General features: G+C 40.4%; 1 protein-coding gene across 3 annotated transcripts in view; it reads left to right on the top strand.

Moving 5' to 3' along the window:
* Window positions 1-25,432, top strand: part of TENM2 (teneurin transmembrane protein 2) — a 938,525-nt gene that overhangs the window by 764,605 nt on the left and 148,488 nt on the right. For all 3 annotated transcript variants that reach the window (XM_042947342.1, XM_042947337.1, XM_042947345.1), the window contains one exon: window positions 22,278-22,472. In XM_042947342.1, coding sequence (XP_042803276.1) covers window positions 22,278-22,472 — 195 coding nt within the window. The remainder of the gene's footprint in view (window positions 1-22,277; window positions 22,473-25,432) is intronic.

Raw genomic sequence — 25,432 nt, 5'->3', positions numbered from 1 at the left:
CATATCCCAGTGTGGAAAGCAATGAGGAAGAGGTTCAGAACCCTTGCTGAGGAGTCAGACATTTCTGAGTTGAATCTCAGCTCCACCACTGAGTGTCTCTGTGACCTTGAGCAAGTGATCTAACATTTCTGAATCTCAGTTTCCTCCTCTGGAAAAGTGCAGAGTTTCTTCACAAGTTCATTGTGAGGATGGTATGAGGCAAACACACCCAAAGCTCTTAGCAGAACATGGTGTGATCCCTCTAAGAGTTTATGTTTACCATTTTTAATTGATGTATATCACACTGTATTTATTTATATATTTAAACAATCTTTTCATTATTTTTATGTGCCCCTCATTAAAAGACCATCATCCTGCCTTGATGCTCAGAGAGAGAGGCACTTATTAATAAAGCTACTCTGTAAATGCTAACTAGCGCCACTCCTTTTCCCCATTCTCACCACAATTGCTGGGGAAAATTGCATTTCAAACATTCACAGTATTCCAAAGATTTGTGATTCCCAGCTTTCTGAGTGCTGAGTGATAAGCGAAGAGGACTTCCTTGTGCTTGAAATTCTGGATTTGGCTGCACATGCACGAGCCCAATCCCTAAATGATACCACCTACAGACATATCCTCCATCACTAAGTAATGTGAAAGTTTTGGTAAACTTGTCAGATACAAAAGGGAAGCAGAGCAAGAAGCCTCAGCATACTCTACCAAGTGGCATGTGGGCACATCACCAAGTAGACCGTGGACCCTTGAGTGCTTTGCTTGGCCAGGTTCTGAGGCACCGTGATGGGGGAAGGTGGATGACACAAGGCTTCACTGCACTGAACGCTTTTCCTTGTGAATGCTGGGAAGGAGGGAAAACCTCAGTACTGCTTGAATGGCCTTTCTTGCGTAATCTAATTTTCCTAGGAGTGAAGACATTAATGAAAGGAAGGACAGAACAGTTCTTTCATATGTGGCTGCAAATGGGCTGAGCCCTCCGCTGCATGGCCCATGAGCTGTAAATGTATATTAACACTGACACACATCGATGTATTATTAATCCTAAAAACCATGTGTGCTCTGGCAGCACATCCAGTTACTGGCCTTTCAGCCCTAAGTACCTCAGCCATTTAAGAACTCCTCGCTCTAAATCCATTTGCAGACGGGCGTCCATTCTGCATTATGGATCTGTAATGGCGTGTGCATTTAGCTGCTTAAAAGGACTCTCGGTGTGAGTTTTGCATTCGCCACCTGCACTGTGGCTGGGCGCACACTCCAAATGTGCATTAGCCATGGTATATAATTGATCGTTGTGAAACAAATATTGAGCGGCTGTTAAGAGTAGTTACTCCTGCATACTCAGGAGCTATTCCTGTAATCAGCCTTTGAACTTGTTGTATATTTTAATTTAGCTCTTGATGCCTGCAGTGGGCAAAATTGAAGTATTTGAAGAATAAAACTGTTTTCTCTTTGTTTCCCTATTTTTTTCTTGGCAAAGTTGGCTCAAGAGTATTAGGAGTAAAAATCTACCTCTTTGCCCTAAAGATATTTCTTCCTTAGGATTTTTGAAATGGACACAGTTTAAGCTACTTTACTAATGATATTGGGAAATATTCTAAGCCCTTTATTCCCCGAACCTTGCTCTTTCACGTACCACCTTTATGATTTTCAAAATCATAAATTCACGGACTATCTATATTATTATTTACTTAACATATTTCTCCAAGTCAACTCATGACATTTACATTGATAAATTTGTTCTGAAAAGAACAATGTCAAAATCCAAAATTTGAAAAGAGAAAACTTGTCAATTGCAATAAATAGGACATGTTAGTGCTACCTTTGACCCTATCGAGAGAGGAATATTTTCACGGTCATGAGCATTCAAGCCAAGTCAGCTTCTCACACACTTATTGCACACCAAGAATCACAAAAGTGGAGCTGAGCCCATGTACTCTAGTCTGGCTTCTAGAGAGATGCAACCCTTTAACATTTCATTTTATAAATATCGGCTCCTCAGAGTAACAAAAATCGCTAACTACACCTGTGTGATGAAGTGAGAAACCAGTAAAAATAGGCGCTCAAATTTAACTGTAAGAATTTCAAGTGAATAAATGTAATGATTAGCACCTGAGTTAAGGCTCCACTTCAAATTGTTTTTTTAATAATGACAAATAGTTATTAAGTATTAGATATGTAGAAGGCACTGTGTGAAGTACTTAAAACATACTACTTTATCCTTTCTCATATCAACAATAGGAGATAAATCCTGTTTTAACTACCCCCCACGTTTGAAGTTTTTTTATATTGAAATCTCCTTTCTGACTTGCAGACAAATTGCAAAAACAGTACATAGAGTTCCTGTGCAGAGTTCACCTAATGTCAACATTTTAAATTATAATGGTTCAATTATTGAAACCAGGAAATTAACACTGAAGCAATGCTATTGACTAATTTACAGACTTTTTTTTCTAATTTTTCCCTTCTTTTTCTGGTTTTCATCCCACATTGTATTTACTTGTCATGTCTCCTATGTCCTCTCCAGTTTGTGAAGGGTCCTCAGTCTTTGCCTTGTGTTTCATGACCTTGACCATTTTGAAGAGTACCGGTCAGGTATATTTTACTATGTCCCTCAATGTGGGTTTGTCTGATGTTTTCTCGAGATTAGGTTGAAGTTGCACATTTTTAGCAAAATGCTGTGCCCTCCTCAGTGAATCGTATCAAAGATACACCTCTGATTTTTAATAAAAGAAATATTGGAATGTGGTTGTGTGTAAGTGTGTGTATGTGTGTGCACATGTATCTCCCCTCCCCCACCACCCCTATAGCAGAGACACTATGAGGCTCTATCCCATTGGTCCTGCACAGTTTGTTGGTGGCTATGGCAGATTGCCACTTAAAAACAACTTCTGGGGCGCCTGGGTGGCTCAGTTAGTTGGGCGTCCGACGTCAGCTCAGGTCACGATCTCAAGGTCTGTGAATTCAAGTCCCATGTTGGGCTCTGTGCTGACAGCTAGGAGCCTGGAGACTGTTTCAGCTTCTGTGTCTCCCTCTCTCTCTGCCCCTCCCCCATTCATGCTCTGTCTCTCTCTCTTTCAAAAATAAATAAACATTAATTTTTTTAAAACCCAACTTCTGAGCCCAAGAAGCTCCTAAGTGTTAGAATAAAATAAGTGGGGCAGACAAGGTGAGGTAATCATGCTAGCAAATGTAGAAAGGAAAGTCAGCTGGCCCTGCCAGCTAGAATGGCTCCTGCCACCTCCCAGCTCTAGCCCATGATCATTTCTCTTCCTTCTTGATAAAAGTCTTAGGAATACCCAAGTCCCCCCTCAACACAAACCCGCATTCACCTTTGTTCCTTCCCTGACAGCTGTGCCCAGGATGCCTCCAGTGCTGCCAGTTTCTGCCACCGCAGGCGGCAGGTAGACTCAGGCCCTCCTGCCAGGGGAGAAATTTGCCATGTTAGCAAGTGAGATTCCCATCACATCCGAATGACCGGGTATGTGTCCAAGTGACAGAAATAAGGATTTACTCTCTTGACCTCACACTGCGCCTCCCATGCCCTCAGATGTGCGGTGCAGACAGCAGTTCCTTGTCTTCTTATACACCTGCCAGTCTGCATCAGGCATCTGAAGACAGCCTTGTGGTGAACGGAGGAATCAGTCAGCGTGAATTTGCAGAGCATTCATTCCACAGCCCCCACTGAGCTGGGGTCCTGGGAGGCTCAGAAGTCAAAATGGAACTGATCCTCACATCAAAAGAATGTGTAAGGGTTCTAACACATTGTTCCAAGCCAGTTGAGGGGACAGAACTTATTCATGCATCCAACAAATGCTTATTATGTGCCTTGTATGAGTCAGGTACTTCACTAAGTGCCAGAAATATAATGATGAGCAAGCACGCCATGGCCCTACCTTCTGAGAGCTTCCATTCTGCTGGATACACATGATAAGCAAGTGGGAAGTAGAAGTGTTGAGTCTTAAATGCTGTGATGTGGACTTTGAATGGTGTAGACATTGTTAAGATGATAAGTTTATGAAGAAATGAATCTACATGAATCTATAAAAGTAGCCAATTAGCATCAGGGCATGTGGAGAAAATTCCACGGAAAAAGACTCTAACAAGGGAACTATACTGAAGGGTGTCTTCCGGTATAGAATTTCATTATTTGTGCAGTGTAATAAGCAAGGTGTTCAGATTCAGAGCTTGAGGACAAATGGCATTTCTTTCCTGGTACTTTGTCCCATTCTCCATCAGGTACCTCTCCCATCCAGCTCTAAGTATTGTTAAGTCTACAGTTTTTATTATTACTATCTGCCGTTCATAACTTCCTCCTTGCTTAAATGCTATTTGTTGTGGTCTACATGCTTTTTAATTATGATTCCTTTTTTCTTTTATTTACTTTTATTTGAAGGTCTTTCACTGGCTTGAGATGCTTCCTTGGGTTGTTGGCAAAACAGCCTTGCATTTCAGAAGACATCCAAGGCTTCTGATTTTTCTCTTTTGACACTGGCTTCTCCGATGGCTTATTTGGTTGTGAGCTTGAGGCCCCAAACCTACAGCAGAAACTTAAAACACGAGAGCCTTACTTGTTAGGTAATGCGTACTTAATAGCTATTAGAAATGACACTTCCTGCTGCTGAACAGCTGTCAGGGGAGACCTAGAAATGCCACAACCACGGGAACATAAAGCCTTCTCTCTGGGGGTTGTCTTCAGCTCCTACCCAGCTTCTGTGGAGGCTTGAAAAAAGACAACAGGGATCTTGCCATTTTTCTCCTGTTAACTGGAAAATCTACCCACTATCCAGTCCCTCTTGGAGTTCTAACACTAAAGTCAAACTCATCGTCATCATCACCGACATTTATTGAGTTCTTACTGTGCACCAACCACTGTACTAAGCAACTGCATAATTATCTCACCTCACCATCAATATCCCTATTTTATATACAACTACAGTCCCCTTTTATACATGAAGAAAATGAAGCCCAGAGAGGTTAGGTAACTTGCTGAAGATCACTCAGCTAGGAAGTGGTATTGCTGGGATTCAAACCAGGCAGTCTTGGCCAGGCTCTTTACTCTAGACCATGAAATTCAACTTGGGGGACGTGAGGCCAAAGGAAGATGCACTTTTCAAGCAGTTTGTGTGGTGATTGTGCACTAGGGTTTGAACCCCAGGAAACTTTACAGGAGAGAAACAAGACTTTACTAAGTGGAAAGTGGCTGAGCCAGCATTCAAAACAAAGTCCCTCTGACTTCGGAGCCTGCTATCTAAGTCATTCTCCCAGCTACCAGAGACATCCCATCACCTCCTTCATCACATCATTTGCTGACTCTTGTTTCATCAACCTCCAACACGCTCTGCTTCATTTCTCCTCTCTGCCTTCACAGTCACAGCCCTGTTCATATGGCTGCCAACCTCTTCCTGATGCCATTTCTCCCTGCTCACAACCTCCAGCATTCTCTAGAGCACTTGGGAGCATGTCACTACTCTCCTCAAACACCTTCAGTGGCTCCTAGCTGCCTCCCACAATGGCTACCAAACTTTTGTTTAAAGACATTTATGTGGGACAGTTGTTACAAATGCATATTTCCAGGCTCACCCCCTATGCCAGCCAATTCTGAGTCCATAGGACTGGGCTGTGGCTCAGAGATGTGCATTTTTAAACAAGCCTCCCAGGAGGCTCTGATGCAGGCAGCCAGGGACTATATTCTGAGAATAAAGAATATTCTTGGAATGACATTCAAAGTCTTCCATGATTTAAGCTCCTTTTGCATCACCATCTCCTACTAGAGCCCATATATCATAGATTCCAGCTACTTGTCACTCATCAAGCATCATAGCCCTGCTTCTCCTTCTTAGCTCATGCTGTTTCTTCAGCTGGAAGGTTCTCATCAATCCCGACCTTTCCTATCAAACTGCTGCTCGCAAGTCACCGCAACCCTGAAACATCCCCAGACAGGACTCAGGTCACCTTATTGCTGAAACATGCCCAGATAGGACCCTGCAGTCACACAAGTCTTGGCAACATCATGGCAATGACCCTTCCTTCATGCTGGGCCATGTTCCAGCTGGGTGATCACATTGGTTTCTCCTGCTGGATCACAAGTTTCTAGCAGTCCTCTTTTTTTTTTTTTTTTATGAATATGACTTATTGTCAAATTGGCTTACATACAACACCCAGTGCTCATCCCAACAAGTGCCCTCCTCAATGTTTATCACCCATTTCCCCCTCTTCCCCAACCTGCATCAACCATCAGTTTGTTCTCTGTATTTAAGAGTCTCCTGTGGTTTGCCTCCCTCCCTCTCTGTTTATAACTATTTTTTCCCCTTCCGTCCCCCATGGTCTTCTGTTAAGTTTCTCAAGATGCACATATGAGTGAAAACATACGATATCTGTCCTTCTCTGACTGACTTATTTCACTTAGCATAATACCTTCCAGTTCCACCCGCATTGCTGCAAATGGTGTGATTTCATTCTTTCTCATTGCCAAGTAGTATTCCATTGTATATATAAGCCACATCTTCTGTATCCATTCATCAGTTGATGGACATTTAGGCTCTTTCCAAATTTTGGCTATTGTTGAAAGCACTGCTGTTCGGGACACTGGTCCGTGGAGGAGAGACTGGGGTGTCTAACAGTCCTCTTTATTAAACCTCCTTGCACCTACTTTGGTGCCCTGGAAGTCGCATGTGGTCTCTAAATGTTTGGCAACTTGAATTTAGGGTACAAGACTTGTAAAGATGAAAACATTGCCAGAAAATGGGCGAGACCCAAATGAGCACTGGAGAAGAAGGTTCTAATTTACCAGATTAATCATGTGATATGAATCAGCCAACTTTGAGGCACAAATTTAAATGCAGGGAAGGAGGGAGGGTCAGAGGGAAGGAGGAGGAATAAAAACAGAAAAAAAAAGTTTACATTGATCTCAGAGTTTATGTGACTTGTCTCAGAAGAGCACAGTTACTAAGCACAAAAGCAGTAGAGTTTGAATTTGTTGGGATTGAATCCATGCTCCTCCAGTTAGCTATACCCATTTTAAAAAATTACTTAACCTCCATGAGCCTTGGTTTTCTCATCTGTAAAATGGAGGTGAATTGAAATACTACCTGTTGCATTGCTGTGAGGACTAAAAGGTAAATTCATGTCAAGTGTATAGAGCTGTGCTTGACATGTATCAAGTGCTCCATAAATATTAGATAGCATTTGTCTTCATGAGTCTTTGAAATCAATGTTATTATCCTTATTTTACAGGAGAAACACAGACTTAAGGAAAGTTAGCTATTTGCCCAAGCACACATAGCATGGCCCGATTTTGAGGCTGAGTCTGGCTGACTCTGAGGCATATAGCCCCAGTGGCCACACAGGAGACAGGCTTGGCAGGAAGGCTCCCTGAATGGAGGTCAGTGACAACTGTCAAAGCCCCATGTGCAGCTCAGGCTGTCCGACCTGCTGGCTGGACTCTGCCTCATAACCTGCTTTCCCACCTCCCCATGAGTCGCTCCCCTTGGTGGACTTCTGCACTCAGGAGAGGAATAACAAGCCCCTTATCCCCTCCCTGCTGGTAGAGGGGTCCTCCCCACCACCCCAGAAACACCTCCCTCAGAACTTTCTTGGCCCAAAGAACCCCTCCCCCTTTTTCAGCTGGCCTCGCCTGTCTCAGTGAAAGACACTCAGGCCCCACCAATCCTCCATGGAATAAGCATAGATGCACCCCATGCATTGTCCCTTCAGACCCTCTGCCTTGCATACCTGTCTCCCTCTGTCCCCCTTCTCTCCCCACAATCCCCATTAATGCAGAAGGGCCAGGAGCCATGGTGGCTACCTGTATATGTCATTCTACACCCCATGCAGTTTGATGGCTGAATCCTACCTCTCCTTCCTCCCACCCCTGACCTGAGAAAACATGCAGTTAATTCCTTGGCAGCAAGGGCCCAGGACAAGGGGCTTAAAGCAGATACACTTGGAAAACACTTTGCAGAAAGTGGCTGAGGCACTATGTGAAGGGTTTATGTTATTATCTCATTTTATCTGTATAACATACATCATCATCATCCCCATTTCGCAGCTAAGGAAACTGAGGCTCACAGAAATTAAGACACTTGCCCAGGTATGGAATTAGAACCATACTCATCAGAATCCCCTGTTAACACACAGCTTGCTCAGCTCCCTCCAGAGTGTCTGATTCAGTCAGTAGGTCTGGGGTACTAGCCCCAACCTGGGGAGCCTGTAAAGTATCCAAACCCTCGGGCCCTATGCCAGCCCCTCTGAATCAGAATCTGCATTCTAATGGGATCCCCAAAAGACGCTTGTGCACCTTCAGGTCTGAGTCTAGATCACGTTGCCCTTGAACTCTGCTGAGACTGTCCAATGATAACTGTGCCCAGGAGCAGTAAGGTCACTTTCATCCCTACCCCCAGCTTGCCGAACAGACATGGAGGAGGCTTGCCTCCACAGTGTACAAGGGACAGTGCCCATTATTTGGTGGCCCCAAGTGAGTCCACACCCACAGCCTCCAAAAGTGGCTGTTCACGTTTCCCATGCTTGCTGTATTACCAAACAAATCACTTCTCAGGACTTAAATCCATCAGCCCTCCCCCAAGTTAAATTGCTTTGGAAACTTAAAAACTTTTTTTTCCCCTTTATAGATGACTACATAAGTTGCCAAGCAGCCTTAGGAAGCAGAGTGCCTAACCCTGGGGGAACTTGCTGTTGATCTGATGCACAGAGTTAGGAAAGCAGTATGGTTTTAGGAAAACCTGTATTGGTAAATAAACCAGTGTTTAGAGAGGGAGTTGGCTGGGATGGGTGACTTGTCCCCTTATGATGGGGTGAGTCACAACACTTTTCTCTAATCAAAATGATAATAAAGTCACATCTACAAATTTCTTACTGTGTACCAGGCCCTGTACGTAGCACTTTATAGGCATTATTTCATCCTCTTAAAAACACAATGAGATAAGTATTCCTGAATTCTTGTCCCATTTTAAAGATAAGGAAATCAAGGCTGCAAATAGTGTACACAGTCACACAGCGAGTAAAAATGAAGAGAGATTCAGGCTGCCTCCTAAGCCCAGCTCTGCTCTACTGGCTGGGGAGACAGCAATGAATAAATAGACCCCCTAGGTCTTTCGAAAGCTTCCGTGCTTGTAGGTAACAAGATGCCAATAATTTGCAGACTCTTCTCCTTGCTTGAACCGTAGTAAGTAAAAAGCTACTTCATTTCTGGACTTGAGCTGCAGAAAGGCTTACCATGTACTATGAAGAATTTAAATATTCATTATGTAATTAATGTTGTTCAGTCACACACACACACACACACAAACTTAGATGTTTTTTAAGAACGGCTTAAGCACTTACCGATTGAGAACTTTTATAACTCTCAAAATGGAGGCATCCCCATATCTCTACAGGTATTTTAAATGAATTGAATTAATCATAGGCTTAAAAGTCTCTTGTGATCTTCGTTAACTTCCCTGGGTTTAATTAAAACATCTGTGCACTTTTAATTTATCGATTCATCCAACTCATATGTCATGTTTTTAACACACCCCAGCATGCTCTGCATCATTTTTAACCCGATTTCCACTTAACTAAAGCAATTAAATTCACCCCGGATTAATTAAAGCATCCATACTTTCGTGCTTAAGTCAGCGTGTGCGTCTTTCCCCACATGGCTCCTGAATGTCAGAGATCTGACACACCTGATGAGTTTTTTGTCCTTCTGGAAATTCTTCCCTGAATCTCTTTCTTGCTTATTAATGTGCCATTTGACAGAACAGGAATGAGAAAGTTGGTGCACCTGAACTTTGGCCCTCTGAGCCAGAGACTCTGCCCCTGTCTGTCAGAAGCGCCCTCTGCTTTCTCCTTCTCTTCACAGGAGTCCTGCTGGATCTTGCCCTCACTGAGACCAACTAGTGTCTGAGTGTTCTAGGCAGGAAGTAGGGGTTGCTGTTTGGGTCACAGGTGACTATTGTGATCAGAATGGCTGATGATCTTTGCATTTGTACTTTTGTAATTGTTCCTTCTACTTTCCAACCTCCTCACTCTTCCTACACAAACAGTTCTTTATCACCCTGCCCATTTAATAGGGAGGGAAAACTGAGGCACTGATCACTAGGTTTCTTGGTTGGGCACAGTGAGCCAGGGAGCTATCCAGACAGTGACAAATTGTGCCCAGACCTTGAAGGCTAGTTTTCATTTTTGCCCCCACCAACTGGATTTGACAAAGCCCATTCCCTTCAGCCACAGCAGTCCTGGTGGTCTTTTAAATGTTTTTTTCCCAATATGATAAGCCAAGGATTATTTCTCCTCATTATTTTTATCTATACTTAATTAACTGCTAGTGAAGCTATGTGTCTTCTCATACTTTTATTGGCAGTTTACATTTCTATGTCCTTCGCCCAGGTTTTCATTCATCTGTCTCTTTTTTTATTGATTTGTAAGAGCTCTTTGTGTATTTCAGATATCAAACTCTACTCTGTAAAATGTGTTAAAAATATTTCTTCCCGGGGTTGGTCATCCCTTAATTTCGTTTAGGGCATTCTTTGTAGTAGAGAAAATATAAATCTTATGTAATCAAAGCTGATCTTTTCCTTCTCGGTTTCTGGAATCTGTCTTCCTTACATATCCTCTTCCCAAGAAAATAAAATTAGTCTTCAGTATTTCTTCTCATGCTTTTGTATTTTTTTTCTATTTAGATCTTTAATCTGTATGGAATTTTTTTCACCTTTATTGAGTAACAATTGACATATGTCACTGTTTAAGGCATACAACACAATAGTTTGATTTATATAGATGGTGAAGTGATCACAACTACCATTCATCCTCTCATATGGATAGCTTTCTCATAAAAAGAAAAGATAAAAGACAAGAGAAAAAAAATTTTCTTCTTGTGTTGCAAACTCTTGGGATTTTACTGTCTTCACTACTTTCCTATATATCATACAGCAATGTTGGCTACGGTCATCATGCTGTATATTACATCTCCAGTACTTATCTTCTAACTGGAAGTTTGTCCCTTTTGACTACCTTCCTCCAGTTCCTGCCCACCCCCCCACCTCTGGTAACCACAGGTCTGATCTCTTTTTCTATGAGTTTGGTTTTTTGTTGTTGTTGGTTTTCAGATTCCACATGTGAGATTGGACAATTTTGTTTTCCTCTGTCTGACATTGCCTTTAACATAGTGCCTTTAAGTTTCATCCATGTTGTTGCAAATGGTAGGATCTCCTCATTTTTTATGGCTGAATAATATTCCATTGTGTCTATATATCATAAGTTCTTTATTCATTCGCCCATCAGTGAACATGTAGATTGTTTCCATGTCTTGACTATTGTAAACAATGCTCCTGTGAACATGAGAGTGCAGATATCTTTTTCGAGTTAGTTATTGGTTTTGTTTACTTTGAGTATATTCCCAGAAGTAGAATTGCTGAATCACAGTGTTTCTGTTTTTTAAGGTTCCTTATACTGTTTTCTTTAGTGGCTATGCCAATTTACGGTTTTCTCTCTTGTCTTTTAATGATAATCATTCTAACATGTGTGAGGAGATATTTCGTTGTTTTAATTTTCATTTCCCTAATGGCTAGTGATGTTGAACATCTTTTCATGTACCCATTAGTCTTTCATATATCTTTTTTGTATTAAGTACTATTTAGGCCCTTTGCCCACTTTTAAATTTTTGTTTTTGTTTTTGTTTGTTTTTTCCATTTTGGTGTATGACTTCTTTATACATTTTGGATATTAACCTCTTATCAGATACACGGGGTTTGCAAATATTTTCTCCCATTCTGAGAGTTGTGTTTCACTGTGTTGATGGTTTCTTTTGCTGTGGAAAAGCTTTTTAGTTTGATATAGTCCCACTTGTTTATTTTTTATTATGTTGCTTGTATTTTAGGTGTCATATCCAAAAACTCATTAGCAAGACCCATGTCAAGGAGATTTGTTCCTATATTTTCTCTTAGAAGTTTCATGGTTTCATGTCTTACATTTAAATCTTTAATTCATTTTGAGTTGTTTTTGTGACTGGTGTAAGAGAGGGGCCCAGTTTTATTCTTTTACATGCAAATATCCAAATTTCCCAGCTCCATTTATTGGAAACCATCTTTTCTCCAGTAAATACCCTTGGCTCCCTTGCCAAATATTAGTTGACCATATATGCTTGGGTTCATTTCAGGACTCTCAATTCTGTTCTTTTGGTCTATGTGTCTGTTTTTATACTGGAACCATACTATTTTGATGACTATAGCTTTATAGTATAGCTTGAACTCACGAAGTGTGATATCTTCTGCTTTGTTCTTTCTCAGGATTTCTTTTTCTGTCTGAGGTCTTTTGTGGACCAAAATGCCATTGGAATTTTGATAAAAACTGCATTGTATCTGTAGATGATTTTTGGTAGTATCAACATTTTAACATTATGAATTCTTCAAATACATTGCATAGGATACCTTTCTGTTTATTTGTGTCTTCTTTGATTTCTTTCATCAGTGTTTTACAGTTTTCAGAGTGGAGATCTTTCGCTTCCCTAGTTAAATTTGTTCCTAAGTATTTTATTGCTTTTGATGCTATTATAAATGGCATTAATTTCTTTCTTTATTTTTTACAACTTTGTTGTTAAGATATAGAAATACTACTGATTTTTTTACGTTGATTTTGTATCCTGCAACTTTATGGAATTCATTAATTAGATCTAAGTTTTCTGGTTGAATGTTTAAGATTCTCTGTCTATAAAATAATGTCATCTGCAAAAAGAGACAATTCTACATCTTCCTTTCCAATTTCAATGCCTTTTATTTCTTTTTCTTGCCTGACTGCTCTTACTAGTACTTCTAGTACTTTGTTGAATAGGACTGAGAGTGGACACCCTTGTTTTATTCCTGATCTTAAAGGAAAACCTTTCAACCTTTCACTGTTGAGTATGATGTCAGCTGTGGGCTTCTCATATATAGGCTTTATTATGTTGAGATATATTCCTTCTTTGCCTAATTTGTTAGGAGTATTTATCATGAGTGGATGTTGAATTTTGTCAGAGGCTTTTTATTGTGTCTATTGAGATGATATTATTTTGTTTCCTTTTATTAACAGAATGTGTCACATTAATTGGTTTATGTATGTGAACTATCTTTACATCCTAGAGATAAATCCCACTTGATCATGGTGAATGATGTTTTTAATGTGTTGCTAAATTCAGTTTACTAGTATTTTGGTGAAAGTTTTGCATCTATATTTTTTAGGAATATCGGCCTGTAGTGTTCTTTTCTAGTAGTGTTATTTTCTGGTTTGGGTATCAGACAGTGCTAGCCTCATAAAATATATTCTCAGCCCCCTTGCCTGGATGGTAAGAAGAGGGGCCATTCCAGATTACTCTCATTTTCCCAAACAGGATCTCCAGTTGGGATTTTTTGGTAGAGTTTGAGAAAGATTTGTGTTACTTCTTCTTTAAATGTTTGGTAAAATTCACCAATAAATTTTGGTTCTGGGCTTTTCTTCATTGGGAGATTTTTTATTACTAATTCAATCTCCTTACTGGTAATTTGTTTATTCAGATTTTCTAAGAATTTTTCCATCTCTTCTAGGTTGTCCAATTTGTTGGTGTATAGTTATTCATGGTAGCCTTTTCTGATCCTTTGTATTTTTGTGTGGTCAGTTATTATGTCTCCTTTTTCATTTTTAAATTTGTTGATTTGGATCCTTTCTGTTTTTTTCTTGGTTAGTCCTGTGAGGGGTTTGTCAATTTTGTGTATCTTTTCAAAGAACCAACTCTTAGTTTGGCTAATCTTTCCTGTTGTGTATCTGTTCTCTACTTCATTTATTTCTGCTCGAATCCTTATGATTTCTTTTCTTCTGCTAACTTTGGCCTTAGTTCTTTATTTTTCTAGTTCCTTAAGGCATAGAGTTATGTTATTATTTGAGTTCTTTTTGCTTCTTAATGTAGGCATTTACTGCTGTGAACTTCCTAAGAACTGCTTATACTGCATTCCATAAGTTCTGGTATGTTGTATTTCTATATTCATTTGTCCCAAGAAAACTTTTTCACTTTTAGTTTCTTCTTTCATCATTTGTTTGCTCAGGAGGATGCTGTTTAATTTCCATGTTTTTGTGAATTTTCCCATTTTCCCCTTGCTATTGATTTCTAGTTTCAGATCACTGTGGTCTGAAAAGATATTTGTTATAATTTTAACCTTGATTTTTCTAAGACTTATTTGGTGCTCTAACATGTGGTCTATACTAGAAAATGTTTTATGTGCACTTCAGAAGAATGTATATTCTGGTGTTGTAGGATAGAAGGTTCTTTATATGTCTTTTAGGTCCATTTAGTCATACTGTTGTTCAAATCAGCTATTTCCTTATCAATTCTCTGTCTGGATGATCTATCCATTGTTGAGAATGGGGTATTAAAGTCCCCAACTATTATTATATTATCGTTTATTTCTCCTTTTAGCTCTATTAGTTTTCACTTTATGTATTTAGGTGCTTCAGTATTTGGTACATAAATATTTACAATTGTTTTTCTCTTATTTCTCTTATTGACCCCTGTATATAATGACTTTCCTTGTTTCTTTGTTTGTTTGTTTTTATCATTTTAAAAGTCTATTTGGTCTGGTATAAATATAGCTACCCCTCCTTTTTGTTGTTGTTGTTACCATTTACTTGAAATGTCTTTTTTTCCATCTCTTCATTCTCTGTGTGTCTTTAAGGCTAAAGTGAGTCTCTTGTAAGCAGCATATTGTTGGATCTTGTCTTTTTTCCTTTCAGCCACTCTTTGTATTTTGATTGGAAATTTTAATCATTTACATTTAAAGTAGTTATCGAGGGGCACCTAGGTGGCTCAGTGGGTTGAGCATCCCACTCTTGGTTTCAGCTCAGGTCATGATCTCGCAGTTTGTGGGTTCGAGCCCCAAATTGGGCTCTGTGCTGACAGCACAGAGCCTGCTTGGGATTCTGTCTCCCTCTCTCTCTGCCCCTCTCCTGCTCTCTCTCTCTCAAAAATAAATAAACATTAAAATTTTTTAATAAATAAATAATTATTGATAAGTAAACACTATTACCATTTTGTTAATTGTTTTCTGCTGTTTTGTAGATCCATTGTTCCTTATTCCTTATCCTGCTTTTTTGTGTGTTTTGATATCTTTTGGCATTAGCATGCTTAAGCATCTTTATTGTATTCTTTTGTGTAATTGCTACAAGATTTTCCCTTGGGATTACCATGAGGGGTACATAAAATATCTTAAACTTATAATATCTTAAACTGATAACAACTTAATTTCAATAGAATTCATATATTTTATACTTCTCCCACTCACATTTTAGGCTATTGCTATTACAATTTACATGTAATTTTATAACTTAGAACTAGAGCTAGAGTTGTAAGTTAGTTATCTGCCACTATTACCATATTGCAAAATCTAACTATATATATATTTACCATTACCAGTGAGATTTACACTACGTTTTGTTTTGTTTTGTTTTGTTTTGTTTGAGGTTAATTAGTATTCTTTCACTTCCACTCACAGAACTCCTTTAGAATTTCTTGTAGGTCAGGTCTGGTCGTCATGAACTCCCTCAGCTTTTGTTTATTTGGGTAGGTCATTATTCCTCCATTGTTTCTGAAGGACAGTTTCACCCAGTATAGAATTTTCAGTAGACAGTTATTTTTATTCAGTATTTGGAATATGTTATCCCAGTTTTTCCTGGCCTGAAAATTTTCTGTTGAGACGTCTGTTGATTGTTCTATACAGGCTTCCTTGTATATTACTTCTCTCTTTTATCTTGATTTTCTTAAAATTCTTTACCTTTGATTTTTGACAATTTAATTAATGTGTCTCAGTGTAGCCCTATTTGAGTTCAACCTATTTGTTTCAGTCTCATGGATCTAGATTTCCATTTATCTCCCTAGATTTGGGAAGTTTTCAGCCATTATTGGCTTTTAAATATACGTTCTGTCCCTTTCTCTTTATCTCATCTTCTGGAATTCAGATAATGTGAATGTTATCTGTTTTCATTGTGTCCTATAATTCCTGTAGGCTTTCTTCACTCTTTCATTCTTTTCTTTTTTGCTCCACTAACTGGGTAGTTTCCAATATTCTATCCTCCAGGTCACTGATTCTTTCTTCTGCATGGTCAAGTCTACTACTTTTGAAACTCTATATTGAATTCTCAGTTGGGCTATTATATTTTTCAACTTGAGTTTTGTTTTTGTTTTTGTTTTTGTTTTTTTGATGGTTTCTATTTCCTTGTCAAACTTCTCATTTTGTTTTTGCATTGTTTTGCTAATTTCATTTAGTTGTCTGTGTTTTCTTGGAGTTCACTGAACCTCCTTAAGAGGCTTATTTTGAATTATTTGTCTCACAATTCATAGATCTCCATTTCTGTAGGATCAGTACAGTATAGAATTTTATAGTTTCCTTCAGTAGTGTCATATTTACCTAATTTTTTTGTGGTCCTTGATTCTTTATGTTGAGACTTCTCTTGCAGATTTTACAGGTTTGCTTTGGAAGATATAGTTCCTCACCAATCAGCTCATTTTGGGCTTCTGAATATGTCTTATGGTAATGTCCCTAGGCAGGTAGAGCCTGATATTATGGTCTGTTTTGGGGCAGGACAACTGTTTGAGCCCTGAGGACAAGGGTGAAGGGATTTGCCACTGGCTAAGAATAGTTGGATATGACTGCTGGCTTGGTTGTCTACCCAAGTGAAGCTATAGGATGGGCTTCATGGCTGCCTGGATTCTCTGGTCAGGCTTCATAAATGGTTAGAGCTAGGTATTATAGATGGGCTATGAATTAGTCAGGGCAACAAACCAGGACCCAAGGTTTGTACAGTTCATTGTTTGAGAGTTTGAATCAGGCCAGGGTATTCACTGAATTCTTGGTCATATGAGGCCACTCATTTTGCTCTACAGACAAAGGAAACCACAGGCTATGCTCTCTGTTCAAATGCCACTGTATGTAGGGTTGTTGAATGAGCTATGCAGGTTCCTTGGTCACACAGGCTGAAGGCAATATTCAGCATTAAGCAGGGCCACAAATTAGATTTCCTGCCAGGGCACTGTGGGGGAAGCCACTCTAAAACTAGTAAAACTCTTTGTTGTCTTAATGCAAGCTGACTTATACTCCAAGTTCTGGGGCCAAACAGGTCTACTGGCTTCGCTCTGCAAACTTGGCTCTACCTCCCCTATTCTCAGCTCTAGTACTACTGGGCCATGCAGCTTTCACATTTTTCTTACCAGCCCTGGTTAGATAGGGCGGAAAGACACACTCCACAGTGATTGGGGCTATGTCTCAGCCCCCTTGCCTATGTGGAAGGGAGAAGGAAGACTCCAGACTACTCTCAACTTCCAAACATGCTCTTCAGGTGGGAGGGGTTGAGAGCTACCTTCAGCCTTGGCATGAATTAATCCCCCTACTGTGAATAGCACAGAAAGCCTCCATGCGTGGTATTAGCTTTGCTTTGGGGGCAGTCAGATCTTCCTGTCTGCCTCTTGGCTCAAGCACAGTTGGACTACACAGCTTCCAGGAGCTGTTACCAGCCATTCTGGTCACATGGAGCTAGAAGAAACTCTTCACAGTGGGTAGGGCTATGATTCAGCTCCTTGCCTGGGTGTGGGCAAACTAGGCCCTAGAGCCCACAAAAGTCCTCATCTAAGAATCCAAATCAGGCAGATCTGCATCCCACCAAGTTCCCTGGTCAGAGTACTTCCCCACCTTGGTTCTGCAGATGAGCTCCTTGCAGAGACCTAGCAAGAAATGAAACTTCTCTTTCCTAACCCATTTTGCTGAGCACCAAGCTAATTCCACAATGTGGAAAGACCACGGGACACCAGTTTTGGTGTTAAGGATACTGAGCTTTGCTTTGCCTTTATCACCCAAATATTAGATCCTCAATTGCTTCAGGACAATCAGGCATCTTTATTTCTCCATCATTCTTTTCCTAGCACGTAACCCAGCTACTAGTACATATTAGGCTATTCATAAGTATTTATTGATTAACTGGGAAGTAAGACAACCAATTAATCGTTAGTGTTAGTTTGACAATTTACCCAGATTACTAGGTTCAAGTATTCTCAAGTCTCTTTTCCACAGAGACTTTCAATCATATTTCAAATAATTTTTAAAAGATACAACATTTGAGGGACTTCTGGGTGGCTCAGTCAGTTGAGCTTCCGACTTCGACTCAGGTCATGAACTCATGGTTTGTGGGTTCGAGCCCCATGTCAGGCTTGCTGCTGTCAGTACAGAGCCAGCTTCAGATCCTCTGTCCCCCTCTCTCCCTCTAACCCTTCCCCACTCATGCTCACTCGCTCACTCTCTCTCTCTCTCTCTCGCAAAAATAAATAAACATTAAAAAAAAAAAAGAAAACAGAAGATATGGGTGGCTTGTCCTGTTACTTCCCACTGAGCAAATAACACTGATAATTCATTTCATCCCTTACAGAGAACTTGGGGGAGAAAAAAACCCTGCAGCTTGATCATTAAAATGAGCTTTACACATTTAGGTGAATCTAAATTGTGTCATTTTTTTTTTTGTCATCAGCCTGTTAACTTGTCATTTGTTAGTGGCAGCAGTAATTTATTTTTCTTCTGCGTGAGTCTTAGAGCTTCTATTTACTAGATTTGTAAAACAAGAATAGTCACTTTGTGCAAACATTTTAATTAATTTTAAATAGTAGCTTGAATGCGCAATGTTCTGCTACTGTAAGCCTCAGGAAGAGGAGAGAGAGGCAGGGACATCAAACACTCCACATGTGATTCCAAAACCACCTCCCACCCACAACCAGAGAAGATTGCAGGAAGAAGAAGATGAACTCTTTCCATTAGTATTATTTGATAGCCTGGTGGTGGTGGTGGTGGAGGTATGTATGTGCGTGCATGCACACGTTTGAGACACACTGCATTTTATTAACCCTTGAAGTCATTTTGGAGGTTCAGTCTGGAATTTCAAGAGGGAACATCTGGTCATTGTAAACCATGTGTCAGCTACTACTTTGAGTCCTTGCATGCATAATTGCACTTAATGCTCCCATTAACTCTGAAAAATGATACATTGAAGATAAAATTGGATTTCAGAGAAATGCAGTGATCTGGCCAAATTCCCAAAGCTGGTAAGTGACAAGCCAGGTTTTTAAGCCCAGGTCTTTCTGACAACAAAATTTTTGCTCTTTCTGCTTCTGCTCCATATTACCTCTGGGCAGAGCATGGAGTCAAGAGTTGTTTGTCCTATAAACTGTCATTTAAAGAAAACAATCATGTAGATTTGTGATAGTAAAAATATAAGAAAAGTTATGAATATGGGAGGTCCCCACATTCGGCCTCTCAAATGACGATCAGGCTGAGCCTTACATACTGTGACAGTCTGCGTTGAGTTATGTCTGAGAATGAATCAGTTACTCCTGAGGGATGTTGCTCTCCATGCAGGTGAGCCCAGTGACCACTAGAAGGCTCTCATCTGGCTTTTGCATTCGCCCCCAGTGGCACCTGGATCACTAGAAAAATTCATTCCTCTTTAAGCTGCTTCCACTTTTTTATGTGGCATCAGCCAAGTCCATCCAGTGCCTTGCTTTCCAGAGAATACCACAGTGTTTTGCATTTCTTACCACACTCCCAGTGGTCATGCAGCAAACATACTGAAGGAAAGCTGCATTTAGAATGTGGAGAATTCTCTGACCTGACGAGTCTCCATTTCTTCCCCTGAGTAATTTAAGTAGGTCACATTTTAAATTTGATTTCCCAAGCACCTGGTTTTAAATAAAATCCATTCTTACCTTCTAGACAATCCTATTTTTTTTTCACCACATGGAGTTTATACAGAAGAGAAATAGTTGCAGTATGAAGAAATAAAATAATTGTAACTATTTTATCAATTAATAAAGATAATACTTATTCACCCCTTACTTTCTACCCTCTTCCACCCTTTGAGAGGAAAGAAGGTACAGTGGGGGTCCAGTGGGGTGATTGGATGTAACTTTCTCTGCTGTTCATGGAAGCTTGTCCAATATATAATCCTCAACTCAGAAACAGCCCTTGGAAGCTCATTTCACTGTATGCGTGGCCACCCTTCTCACTAGTTTCCTATTTCAGTGGGCTAGAGTAGAAGTGGGGTAAGAAATGATGCCGATTCTAGTCTTGCCAGTAGAAGAGATATCTTTAATGTTACCTAGATCAAAAATGGAAAGTGGATTTTCTCTTGAAATGCCAATTCTGCCTTCTTGCAGGTCTCAACCTGGGCACTGCATTGAAGGTTTGAGGCTCTGTCTAGGCTCAGGGCAACAAGATGCCATGATCAATTGATGATGCCTGCAGAGGTACAGGAAGGGAGAATAGTAATTTCCATCACACATTTGCCATTCCTGACATAGAACTTAGCATATTTCATGAGAAACTGACATGGAACAAATTTACTTTTTCTTCAGAGCCCTCTCAAAACTTTTCAAAAGACCATACTTTTTCTCATGCTTCCTCACATTTGCACAGTCCCTAACCTGTATCTTGGGCACCCTGGGTTCAAAGCTTTCTTCTACCCTGCCTTAGACAATCAGCATGTATAGCAACTCTGTACAGACCTCTGCTAAAGTATCCTGGAATAGAAAGCATGCTCTCTACATTTAAAGAGAGTCTATCCAGAGTCAATTATGTGGCTTTGATGTTCTCACTTTTGAACTCATTTTTCTCTGGTAGATTCAGAAGGATGAGAATTCTGCTAAGAATCATAGCCCAAATAATTTCCACAACTATCCTATAATAAAACACTGGGGGGAGGGCAGGACATCCCTCAACCATATGTCAACTTTAAGATGTTTTTGTTTCAGAAAAGTTTGCAATTAAGTTACAAACCTCAGAAAAAGGTACCAGGTGTGCAGCATGAGGTTTATTCCACAAACTGTGTTTTCCATGTCTTTCATAAATGACCATTTAGTGCTTGCCATAACCTCCTAGTTGACGATGTCTAAATATCAGAACATAGGAGAAATATTTACTTACATCAACATTGATGACTGCAGAGCTAAAAGGAAATCAACAGTGATGAACATGGTCCTGTCCTCAAGGGGTTTACTAAATCTCCGGGAAATTAGACTCTCACAGAAGGAAAGCTAATTACTATAAAAACAAGATAGATACATGACAACAGGGGACAGTTGATGAGGCAGGGTGGCACCACTTACTGCAGCGATCTAATTGGATCCCTGTCCTGTGACACAATTTGGTCTGTACACATACATGTACATGTAAAATTCTCAGAACCCATGCATTCCAAATCATGGGTAAACCAGGAGTCTCTGAAACATCTCTCTTGGTCATTTCTGAAGGCCCCTGAGTGCAGCTCCAAAGCAGGCAGTTGTGCCCTCCTTCTAGGCCCAAAATGAGAAGCCACATTGGAAACTTAGGTTCTTTACAAACCGATTCTGAAAGGAAGAGTCCAAAGACTGAAGGTGACCACTAAAATCCCAGTCTTGATCTCTAAAAGTGGTGAATTGGCACATTTGAGCTGAGATTGGTGAAAAACATTGGGTAATCTCATACCAGATGGTCCTTGATGACTTTCAGCCCTCTTCCTCTGCACAAATGCAGGGGAGTCCCAGCTGGGACAGGAACCACTACAAGTTTCAGATCTTCGGTTTGCCCTCCCCTTCTTGATTTCTTTTTCTTAATAGTCCAGACATGTTTAGTCTATTCTTTATTACACATTTATCTCTTTGTAGTCTAGATAAGGAAGCTAAAACATAAAGAGATTGAGTGTGTCAACCACAGCCCATCCCACTTCTTTTTAATGGACATAAAGTTGTCAGGAATAGAAGCCAATTAGCTAAATACTCAGCAAAATGGATCCTAATCTCCTGTACCACTAATAATAACACATGAATCCATGTAGCTTGATCAAGTGCACAGCTTAGAGTTGGGCCAACTTGCTTTCTAAGGGGACTCCCCCTCTTTTGAGCTTTGTGGCTTTGGCTGCCTAATCTGACCAGTCTGAACTTCATCTGTAAAACAGGCATCCAGAGTCTAGCCTCCACCTCATAGAATGATTATGGTGATTAAGGAATAAATTGTACATAGGGCATTTGACCCTGTGCCTGGCACATAATAAGCATCTAATTGGTGGTAGCTGCTGTTACTAGTAGCATTTTTGTTGTTGTCATTGTGATAGTAATTGTTTATTTGAAGATGGCTCCGCACCTCCATGACCAGAGTTTCCAACCTCTAACATTGCAAACAAAGCTGAAATGCCAGGTGGGCTCTGCCTCCATAGACAGACACAACCCTTCAGGCACTGCCCCCTGTGACCTGGTGTTCTGTCTCTGGTTTTTGCAGCTGCCTGCCCCGTCCTGTGCAGTGGAAACGGACAATATTCCAAAGGGACGTGCCAGTGCTACAGCGGCTGGAAAGGCGCAGAGTGTGATGTGCCCATGAATCAGTGCATCGATCCTTCCTGCGGGGGCCATGGCTCCTGCATTGATGGGAACTGTGTGTGCTCCGCTGGCCACAAAGGCGAGCACTGTGAGGAAGGTAAGTGCTGCAGGGCCAGGCTGGGCAGCAGCAGAGGCGGGAGGATACTACAGGCTCAGACGTTTGCTAAGGAGCCCAATCCAAGGCTCCGCATTTTGCAAAGGAAACTTCAACATTTTGCGCAGAGAACTTCAAATGCCTTGGGTTTTGTAGACTTCTGAAGTTGTAGAAAACACAGGGCTGTGGAGGGGTTCTGGAAGGAATGCTTTGTTTACCCTTCTTTATGTTAATTGGCTACTTCTTTAAATTGCTTTCTCTGCCTTTATCTTTCTTCTCTTTGCCTGTAACTCCTCCTTCCCCCCCCTTCCTGCTCCTTCTTTACCCTTTTTTCTTTCTTCTACTTCCCGATCTTCTTCTTTTCTTCTGCTTTATTTAAAATCCTCTGATTTAAGGGGTGCCTGGGTGGCGCAGTCGGTTGAGCGTCCGACTTCAGCCAGGTCATGATCTCGCGGTCTGTGAGTTCGAGCCCCGTGTCAGGCTCTGGGCTGATGGCTCGGAGCCTGGAGCCTGTTTCCGATTCTGTGTCTCCCTCTCTCTCTGCCCCTCCTCCGTTCATGCTCTGTCTCTCTCTGTCCCAAAAATAAATAAAAAACGTTGAAAAAAAAATTTTTTTTTAAATAAAAAAATAAAATAAAATCCTCTGATTTGGGAATTACTAAAGCTATCCAGAAAAATAAATAAATAAACAAGAATCCTTAATCTCCCTGTGTTCCCCATAGTTGTTTTATTTTTTTTTTTTAACTGCCCCTGGTAATCTAGTACCCATATATGTATGTGTACATTTTACAAAAATTAATACCAACAGAAAGCAGTCAGACTTGAAAGACAATAGACAGCCATGTCATTTAGAGACACGTTGTAGGGCACATTGTCCTGGTAACCTAAATCACACAGAATTAGAGGAGGGTGGGTGTGTAGCACAGGACTGGAATTTGGTGAATTCTGAAATGCTCAGTATAACATGCATTCTGGTGGCCTCTAGCACCCATGGGAAAAGTTAGGGGTGTAATAAACTGAATCCAATCTGAAAAGACACTATCAGAGATGAGACTCAGTGAGCAGGAAGGCGGCATGGAGGAGGCAGTACAGGGATTGAGAAGGAGCACCACTCTGGAGCTGATCAGAAGCCAGCTACAGTCCTAGTCACTCTGGTTAGTGCTTGTAGAAGAGTTATTTGGTACAAGGTGTTGAGACCTATAAGGCGAAGGAACTCTGACAAACTGCCTGTCACTCTTCCCCCTCTGTATTTGTGCTTCCATAGTACAGTCTCGGCTTGTTCATCTCTTGTTTCTCTCAATATAAAGCATGAACCAGAGTTCGTAGTCAGGTAAGAGCCTTGATGCTCTCTATCCCTGGCCCACTCCCACCCTTTGAATTGGCTCAGTTGTTATTTTCCAGCTGAGCACCTTTCTTCTACATGTGTCTGCCAGGCAAACATTCCCATGCAACTCAAACAGCACTTTTCCCTCCCACATTCCCAGTGGAAAAAGTGTCAACTCACCCAACAAGCTAAGGGGAAAAGTGAAGCCCACCACCTACCCCATGTGAGATAACTTGAGAGGACCACACAGAATGTCCTCCTAGAAAAGACTCTGTTAGGTGCCATATGCCTGTGTTGCCTCTCAGCTTCTCACTGCCAAGCTGAGAAAAAGGGGCCTCAGGTGCTATGAGGTTCTCAGATTCAAGTGGATCTGTTCTCCCATCCTGTTAAGTAATAGATCTCCAGGGTTCTATTAAAAAAAAAAATCATTACAGCCCTCACGACAAAGTAATGACAGTAGCTTATCCTTAGATAAACATACAAAAGCTCTCCTTCTGAAATCTCCCATTTCATAGTTTTTAGAACTATGGCTACAAAGAGTCAGCTTCCATGACATTATTCTTCTAAGATTTTCCAATACATCAGTGGTAATGCCATTAATGGGACCCAGAAGTCTGACCCCCAGATCTTCATTTGCTCAACACTCTATATGTTTTTTTCCCCTCTATTATAAAAGGTAGCCTCCCTCCATCTGCATCATAAAACCAAATTGGGAGTTTGGATAGAGGAAGGACTGATTTAATAACCCTGCTTGAAAGGTTAAAGTTCTTAAAGATAAATGGATTGCAGAAGGCAAAGCTGCATTTGCTGAAAACATGGGAGAGGCCAATAACATAACAAGAAAGGTTAAAACGACCTTTTGCATACATCATTTGGCGAGAACGAAATGATAAAGCAATGACATTGCCCGTCTTAGAATTTTTTTTCCCTCCAGTAAAGATTGTACATATCTTTGTGAGTAGAATTTCAAGTGATTTCTCAACTTTCTTACTCTACCAACCAGTCTTATTTCAATGTTCGGAATGAATTAACCATCCAACAAAACAAGAAAGCCACGTGGATCATTATAAAAGGATGAAATCTCCTCTATTGATTTCTGCAACCCAAAAAGAATGAATTGAGGTGATTCATATGCTGTTTTCAAAATAGGAAATGGAATCAGAAGCTCTGGATCAGCACTTTTTCTTCCATTTAGCTTTTTTATTTCTGATATTCATCATAGTCATAACGTTCAGACAATTTACCTGAAATGGCCATGGCAACGAAATCAATAGTTGCCATCCTCCATTTTTGCTGTATAAACATTGTTGTACTATTAACAAATTTGCACAGGAAAATGAAAGGACGGATTCACGAGGTTTCATTTAATGATATCTGGGGGAGTGGGCAGGTGATGAGAGAGGAACGGACATATTAGTTCAAGTCAGCCATGTTTTCTTGTCAGTTTCATGGTTGAGTCATTTTTCAATGACATTTAACTTCATAAATGTAATTCATGGTTCTTCAGGGGCTTATAGTACATATTGTTTGTAAAATTCCTTGACCTCTTTTTTTATCCTTAGGGATAGAAATTGCATTCACAACCCTTTTTTGTCAAACCTACAGAGGGCCCAAGACTAAATGAGTTCTAATGATTTCA

The sequence above is a fragment of the Panthera leo genome, chromosome A1, assembly GCF_018350215.1.
Source record: "Panthera leo isolate Ple1 chromosome A1, P.leo_Ple1_pat1.1, whole genome shotgun sequence".
Classification (NCBI taxonomy): domain Eukaryota; kingdom Metazoa; phylum Chordata; class Mammalia; order Carnivora; family Felidae; genus Panthera; species Panthera leo.
This window is presented reverse-complemented; position numbering and strand designations above follow the sequence as displayed.